At 52.6% G+C, this 8,090-nt stretch overlaps 1 protein-coding gene across 1 annotated transcript; it reads left to right on the forward strand.

Annotated features, from left to right (window-relative positions):
- The first annotated feature begins 6,755 nt into the window (after positions 1–6,755).
- LOC150053640 (olfactory receptor 6B1-like) lies at positions 6,756–7,715 on the forward strand. The gene has a single exon (XM_090346823.1). It carries the CDS (start codon positions 6,756–6,758, stop codon positions 7,713–7,715), a length of 960 nt encoding a protein of 319 aa, XP_090202949.1.
- The last annotated feature ends 375 nt before the right edge of the window (positions 7,716–8,090 follow it).

The raw sequence follows: 8,090 nt of genomic DNA on the forward strand, positions 1-8,090 counted from the left end.
TACTTCCTCCATCCCCTACCTGGAAGCTCCCACCTACACCCAAGGCGCCCTTGAGCTCATTGGAAAGGGAACTCACGGCCACCGGGAGAGCTTTCCACACACCTGCCTGTGTTGAGGAGCACACTTGGCCAAGTCAGGAGGGTGCATGGCCGCCAGCACTCAGAGGGGACAAAGCCTGTGAGAACCTGCCCTGCCCAGTGACCCTATTCCAACCCAACACTGGAAAGAAACAACACTGGAGGTGACACCAGCTTTGTCTCTGGCCTTTGCTTCTTGTCTCTGACATGAAAGTGTCTTTCTCTGGGGAGAGAGTCATCTATGTCACCAGATCCATCTGCATTTGCATTCTCCAAGTTCTGACCTTGTGGGAACACCTGGATGGTCACAGGGACCTTTCCAAGCACAAGTGGCACTCTGTGGGTGTCCTCAGCTCCAGCACCCACGCTGGTTTCAGTGGCGAGTGAGAGGGCTCCAAATCCAGTACTCTGGCCTTGGCCAGCCCTGCCCCTGGCCCTGGTCTTCACACTCCTCCAGAAGATGACCTGCTGCTTCTGCCACTGAGCCCTTTCTGAACCCTCAAGGACCAGGTAAGGAGCTGGCTTCAAATCTGCGTCTCAGAGCAGCACTGAGTCGTTGGGAAACCTGGGAGCTGCAGTTAGGTGCCTGGCCACTTCTCAGGTATAGAAGGGGATTTGTGGTCACACAACACATGAGGCTGAGCTGAGATTCTCATGCAGATTCACCCCCAAACTCTCATTAACCCCTACACAGGTGAGAGCTATGGGAGGAGTGCCTTGCATATGGATGCCATGTGCACGTCTGCGTACTTACATGCACTTGTGCATGAGCCTGCCCAGTATGTGTCTGTGTGTCTGTGTGTACCTGTGTACATCAGTGTGTATATATTTGTGTGTGCCTGTGGGATGCCTGTATGCACCTGTGTACGTCTGTTGGGGACTGACTGTGGGGTCAGTGACCGTGACTGTGGGGTCAGTGATTCCTCCCTTATTCCTATGGGGTCTGATAGCCGCCTGACAGGCGGCGTTGGCATTTTCATAGGCTATGTGTCTAACTATAATCCTCCTTAAGTTCTCATCTTGTACTAGGCAGTCTGCAGTCTCCATTAATCGAGACAAAAATTCTAGATAAGGTTCATTCGGTCCCTGTTTAACTTCTACTAGATTTTTTGTACGATTGGAATTGCATAACCTTTTCCAAGCCTCTCTCGCCGCAGCATTTATTTGCAAATAGGCCTCCTTTGCATAACCCAATTGATCTTCGGTGTTTTTATAGGTTCCCTCTCCTAACAACTGATCAACAGTGTAAGGCAGGTTCTTAGGCCTATTTGTTTCAATTTTAGCCCGACACTGTGCAGTGAACTCTGTCTCCCATAATAAGTACTCTCCTGCACTAAGGCATGCTCTGGCAAGTCGCTTCCAGTCATTTGGGCATGCAATACCAGCACACGCGGCCTCCAATATTACTTGAGTAAAAGGGGCAGTTGGCCCATATTGGGAGCAGGCACTCTTTAAATCCTGTAACAGTTTAACAGGAACAGGTTGATGGTATACTTGTTCATCATGATCAACTAAACTAGGGAAGCATCGAGGCCCTGAAATATCTTCCCTCTCTCTAGCAGCCTGAGTCAGGTTTAATTGCGATGCACTGTGCCTGGTTGTAGTGCCTGTTAAAAGGGACTTGTTGCTAGGGCCTTTAGGCTTGCCTAGAGGTTGAAAAAGGGATTGAGGTCGTAAGGCTGCAGCCGGTGGCGGTGGGTGTGAGGGGTAAGGTTTAGAATCAGACACCATAGTGGCCTGAGGGTCATCTTTCTTTCCTACTTCTGGGGGGGCTCTCTGCTCCATCCCCATTTTCAATAGAAAATGTAGCATTTCTTCTAACTTCTTCTCTATCGTAGCCATCCGGCCCTCCATTGACTCATCATAACTTTCCTCCTTGATATTCAAACCTGAATTCTGATACTCAATATCTACTGGTTGTTGTTCCCTTTTCAAGATATCACTTAGACTCTCTTGGGCTGCGGCATATGGCTCAGCCTCAGGGTTTTCAGAAGGGTCCTTTAATTCATAAAGTTCCCTTAATTCAAGATTAAGTTCAGCATTCTCATGTTGAGGATCTATGCATTCACTTACTAAATTCCATACATCAATAGCCTCTACTGGGGTCTTTTCGGGGCCATATACATTATAATATTCTTGAATTCTTTTTCCTATCCGCTGCCAGGTTTTTTGGAATTCCTCCTCTATAAACCTCGGGCATGCCTCCTCGACAAACTGTAGGAAGCTCTGAAGCACCCCTTTTTCCACCCACGTTCCGTGGGCTTCAAGTAGGCCTGTTAAGATCGGTAGAAATAACCTATGGCTATTAACTTGACCCATAATTTTTACTCCTGACTATACTCTCTTAATAGTCCTACGATGTGTTACTCACCACAGGGAGGGGTCCTTCACCTTCGTCCCAGATTTTCAGGGTCCCTGTTCGGGCGCCAGATGCCGGGGCCAACCGGCAGCAAACCAGGGTTCGCAGATTGGGATTCCTGAAATAGGGGGCAAGGACTAGGAAAAAATAGAAGAGAGACAAACAGATGGGGTTCAGGAGGGCTACAGCCCAAATCAGGAGCCACAGCTTAAGAAGCCTGTGGCCCAAGACCGTAGCCCAGTTTATTTCCAGTTCTCAATCTTAAATACACTTCTTTAAACTAGGGAACTGCCAGGGGCTACATTCGTACAAACAGTATCAAGTCTGAAATAGGTTGAATGAGAAGCTATCAAGTCCCAAACAGGTTAAATGAGAAGCTATTGACACAGCCCAAAATCATGATAAGAGCTTACTTCCTTGTGTACTCAATTGTGCGGGTCCAAGGTCACTGACCCCACAGTCACGGTCACTGACCCCACAGTGTCTGTATCTCTGTTCACCTCATGTGTCTGTATACACTTGTGTATGCCTGTGTGCATCTCTGTACACCTTGTATGCCTGTATGTACCTGTGCATGCCAGTGTGTATAAACCTGTGTATACCTGTGTATGCCTGTGTACCCGTGTGTGTGCCTGTGTGCACCTGTGTAGATCTACTGTGTGTGCCTGTATAGATCTACTGTGTGTGCCTGTGTACACCTGGGTATACTTGTGTGTAGCGGGGTAGACCTGTGTGTGCCTGTGTACCCCTGTATGTGACTGTATACATCTTGGAATCCTCTGCACACCTGAGTACAGTTTGTGTACACAAGTGCATGCCTGTGTGCTCCTGTGTGCCCCTGCCTATACCATGTGCACCTCGATGCAGCTGTCCAGTGTCTAACCCATGCTCCAGGAGCCTGTCTGGGCAGTAAGCCTAACAGGGTCTGCTGGTAACCATGCTCCTCTTGAAGGCCATTGTCTGTGATTTTGCTGTTACTGCTCTTTCAAGGTTTGTCCATTTGGTTGCAATCATGGGAGGATACGGGACTGTCCTGGCTGGGAGCTCCTTGTCTGTCTGAATCCTGCACAGGAGCACAGAGTCTGGGGGTGTCTGGGTGTGCTGCGGCTTCGGCTGGGCCATGTCTATGTGTCGGTGATGGGAGTCTTGTCTGTGCAAGGGACTGGCCTGGAATGTGGGGAGGGTGTGGAGGCAGCAGTTGCTTTGACATGGGCACCTTAGGGCTCTGTTTGGAGGTGGGCTATGTGATTGTGCAGGTGTATCTCCCCAGCCCCACACCAGTGGACAGTAGTTCTTGGAGAAAATGGTTGTTGTGAGTCACAGGGCCATGTCCAGGAGATGGGGGTCCAAGACTCACTTTTTTACCCATGTCCCAGGCAAGACACTTGCAAACAGCAATACTGGAGATCAGGTTGCACAAAATTGGGCCCCGGGCACACCATGACTGACTCTGCTCAGATTTTGCCACCTTTCTGCTATGTTTGTCTTTGGACACACTCAGGGACGGCATCTGCAGAACACCTGGGTCCCTCCTGTTCATCAGGGCACCACTGCCAGTCACTGATGGGTCTCCCTATCCTCAGAGCCTATCTTCCTTCCCTGCAATGAACAGTGGAGATGCTGTGTATGCTGTGAGGGGACCGTGTGTGTGTGTGTGTGTGTGTGTGTGTGTGTGTGTGTACGTGTGTGTGTACATGTGGGGGGGGTCGTGGGGAGGGAGACTATGTGTGTGTGTGTGTGTACGTGTGTGTACATGTGGGGGGTCGTGGGGAGGGAGACTGTATGTGTGTGTGCGTGTGTGTGTGTGTGTGTGTGTGTGTGTGTGTGTGTGTGTGTGTGTACCATGAGGGGGAACTCTGTGTGTGTGAGTGCGCGCGGGCTATGTGAAGACTGTGTGCGTGTGCTGTGTGAAGACCGTGTGTGTGTGTTGTGTGAGGACCATGTGTGTGTGTGCTGTGTGTGGACCATGTGCGTGTGCTGTGTGTGGACCGTATGCGTGTGCTGTGTGTGGACCGTATGCGTGTGCTATGCCGGGACTGTATGCATGTGCTGTGTGTGGACCGTGTGCGTGTGCTATGCAGGGACTGTGGGACCGTGTGTGTGTGCTGTGTGTAGACCTTGTGCTTGTGCTCTGCGGGGACCATGTGCATGTGCTGTGTGTGGACCATGTGCATGTGCTCTGCGGGGACCATGTGTGTGTGCTGTGTGTGGACCGTATGCGTGTGCTCTGCGGGGACCGTGTGTGTGTGCTGTGTGTGGACTGTGTGTGTGTGCTCTGCAGGGACCGTGTGTGTATGCTGTGTGATGACCGTGTGCGTGTTCTCTGTGGGGACCGTGTGCGTGTGCTGTGCAGGGACCATATGCGTGTGCTGTGCAGGGAGTGTGTGCATGTGCTGTGTGATGACAGTGTGCATGTGCTGTGCAGGGACCATGTGCGTGTGCTGTGCAGGGAGTGTCTGCTGTTGCCTGTCACTGAAGTCCAAGGCTGTGTGCTTACAGGGGAGTCTGTAGCACAGAGCGGATTTCTGTCCCAGGTCACAGACTAAACGAAGGTCAGAATTTTAGTGACGCCCTTGGCCAGAGCCCCTTCTCTGAGCTCTGCTTCCTCTGTGTTCTTTGGAGGGAAAACTGAATGCTGCTGCCAGCCTTGCTCAAGCCTTAAGCAGCCTACAGGGGGCTGTGATGAGACATGAAGGGCAGGGGAGGCAGAGGGGGCATCTGGGGAGCCCGAGGGCAGGGGATGGGGCAGAGCTGGTTGGAGCAAGGCTGGAGAGTTACATCTATGAGAGCCATCTGAGTGATTACCAACCCAACACCCTTCTCACTGGATGGAGGACAGAGCAGCTCCAAGGACTTTCTGCTTGCTGCCCGGATTCAAGTCCCCCACAGCCAAAGCAAAGCTCCCCTGCCCCCGCACATAGCTCCAGGCTTAACTCTGAGGTGAGGATCTTCTCAGCCCCCAGCTCGTGACACCTTGAGTGACATCTTGGCTCCTAAGGTATTCTGTGCTGGTCACAGTTCAGCTCCACCAAGGGCATAGTAGAAGCAAGGTAATAGTGGAGAAAGAGTCTGGCAGTTCACCCTCAGCCCCCCTGCCCAAATACATTCCTCACAAAATCACCCAGCATGTTTAGCAAATTGGCTGGGTTTTATTTAGAAAGTCCTTTTCTTTTTATAATTTTTAGCCAGTCCTGGGGCTTGGAACTCAGGGCCTGAGCATTGTCCTTGGGCTTTCTCAAGACTAGAGCTCTACCACTTGAGCCACAGCACTACTTCCAGCTTTTTTCTACGTATGTGGTACCAAGGAATCGAACCTGAGTCTTCGTGCATGCTAGGCAAGCACTCTACCACTAGGCCAAACTCCCAGTCCCTGGAAAGTCCTTGTGAGGGTGCACTGAGGTTGCTTCTGAGACTAACCACCCAGGAAAGTAGGCTGAGGACTGCCCCTTCAAGTGAATGCAAACAGGAGTCCCTGCTGGGCTCCACCACATTTCTAGAAGCCAAGGCTGGCCTCCGAAGTACCTGAGCCAAAAACCTTAGGAAAGCAAGGAGAGGAAAGACCGCCTCCATGGCAAAGCAGCTATAAGACAGTTCTGCTCTTTTCAGAGTATCTGAAAGGGCATCATTGGGAGGCAAAGCTAAATCCCTGTCCATCTGTGGGGCAACCTGGACAAAAATTCTACCATCACCAGTGTTCAGGCGAGGGTCTACCCAAGCCTCACCTCTCTGACCTCACAAACCCTCTGCTAACCCCATGGTCCTTATCTTGGCTCTTTTCCTGAAACCTGGTAAACTGGCTCCTGCCTCTGATATTCTCATATTCTATCCTATTCATTCTTTCTATCTGATAAGGGCCACAGTCTCTCCTGACTCTGAGGTCCCTGTCCGCTGTTGTAAGGGCCACAGTCACCCCTGCCTCTGAGGTCCCTGTCCACTGTTGTAAGGGCCATGGGCTCCACTGCCTCCGTTGTTTCTTGTCCACCTGTTCTGAGTGCCATGGTCTCTCCTCAACCAGGATAGACAGCTGAGTCCAGCACAGAGCCAGACTGTGACAGAGAGACCAATACTGGCATCCAAAGTGTTATTTGCAAGTTTCTGTAGCCAAGCAGGGGTGACTGCACGATCTGGGTGCCCCCTCTGGGACACCCAGCACTAGTTTGATGTCTGACAGGCTGGACCACCAGAAGGCCTAGATTCTACAGCCACACCTTGGCAGTCTAGGAGTCACAAGTCACCCAAGCAAGGCTTGCCTCACGGGGCCACTGGCCTCTCCCCACTGCCTCTCACCTTCCTCTGGTCCCCAGGCAGGGCTTGGCACCATGCCTGCTCAAGGTAACCACTCCGAGGTGACAGAGTTCGTGCTCATGGGCTTCCCAGGCTCCCTGGGGCTCCACCTGTTCCTGCTGGTGCTGTTCCTGCTGGCTTACCTGCTGACGGTCACAGAAAACCTGGTTATCGTCACAGTGATCCACACTAGCCCGGCACTGCACAAGCCCATGTACCTCTTCCTCAGCAACCTGTCCTTCCTGGAGGTATGGTACATCTCTGTCACCGTGCCCAAGGCGCTGCTCAGCCTGGCCGCACCCCGGTTCTGCCGCATCTCTTTTTCAGGGTGCATGGCACAGCTGTACTTCTTCTTAGCACTGGCCTGCACTGAGTGCTCGCTCCTGGGGGTGATGGCCTATGACCGCTACGTGGCCGTCTGCAACCCCCTGCGCTACCCGACTGTCATGAGCCCTGGCCTCTGCGGCCTCCTGGCTGCAGGCTCCTGGCTCTCTGGCTTCACCATCTCCCTGGGGAAGGTCTTCTTCATCTCCCGCCTAGGGTACTGTGGCCCCAATGTCATGAACCACTTCTTCTGTGATGTGTCCCCTCTGCTGAACCTCGCCTGTTCTGACATGTCAGTGGCAGAGCTTGTGGACTTCCTCCTGGCACTGCTCATCCTTCTGGGGCCCCTGCTTCTCACCATCTTCTCCTACGCAGCCATCCTGGGCACTGTGCTGTGCATGCCCTCTGCCGCTGGTCGACGGAAGGCCTTCTCCACCTGTGCCTCACACCTGGCCGTGGTGGTGATCTTCTACTCAGCCTCCCTCTTCATCTACGCCAGGCCACGTGCCATCTACTCCTTCAACTATAACAAGCTAGTGTCCGTGGTGTACACGGTGCTCACACCCCTTCTCAACCCAATCATCTACTGTCTGAGGAACAAGGAATTCAGGCAGGCCTTGCACAGAGCATGGCAGAGAGCAGCCCAGGCCCCGGGGCCTCCCTCCTCCTAGACAGACCCTGAGGGCCTCCTCCTAGACAGGCCTGGGTACTCCTCTTACACAGGTCCTGAGTCTACTCTACTCCCTGTGTGATGTGATGTAGGATCTGTATGCTCACAGATCCAGGGAGCACACAGCTCCTCCCGTGCTAGACTTCTGCAAAGAACTGTCAGATAGGGTAACAAAGCACAAAGCTGCAGCTGCATCTTCAGGCTGTCTGGGGTGAACCGGATCCTCATGACACACAAGGATCATGAGTGCACAGACCCTGCCATCACATCATATAAGGAGTAGAGGTCCAGTGAGCACACAGACTCCGCCATCCCAGTAGCGGTCCAGTGAGCACACAGACCCCGCCATGCCAGTAGCGGTCCAGTGAGCACACAG

This window comes from Megascapheus bottae, chromosome 15, assembly GCF_031878675.1.
Source record: "Megascapheus bottae isolate mThoBot1 chromosome 15, mThoBot2.hap1, whole genome shotgun sequence".
NCBI lineage: Eukaryota > Metazoa > Chordata > Mammalia > Rodentia > Geomyidae > Megascapheus > Megascapheus bottae.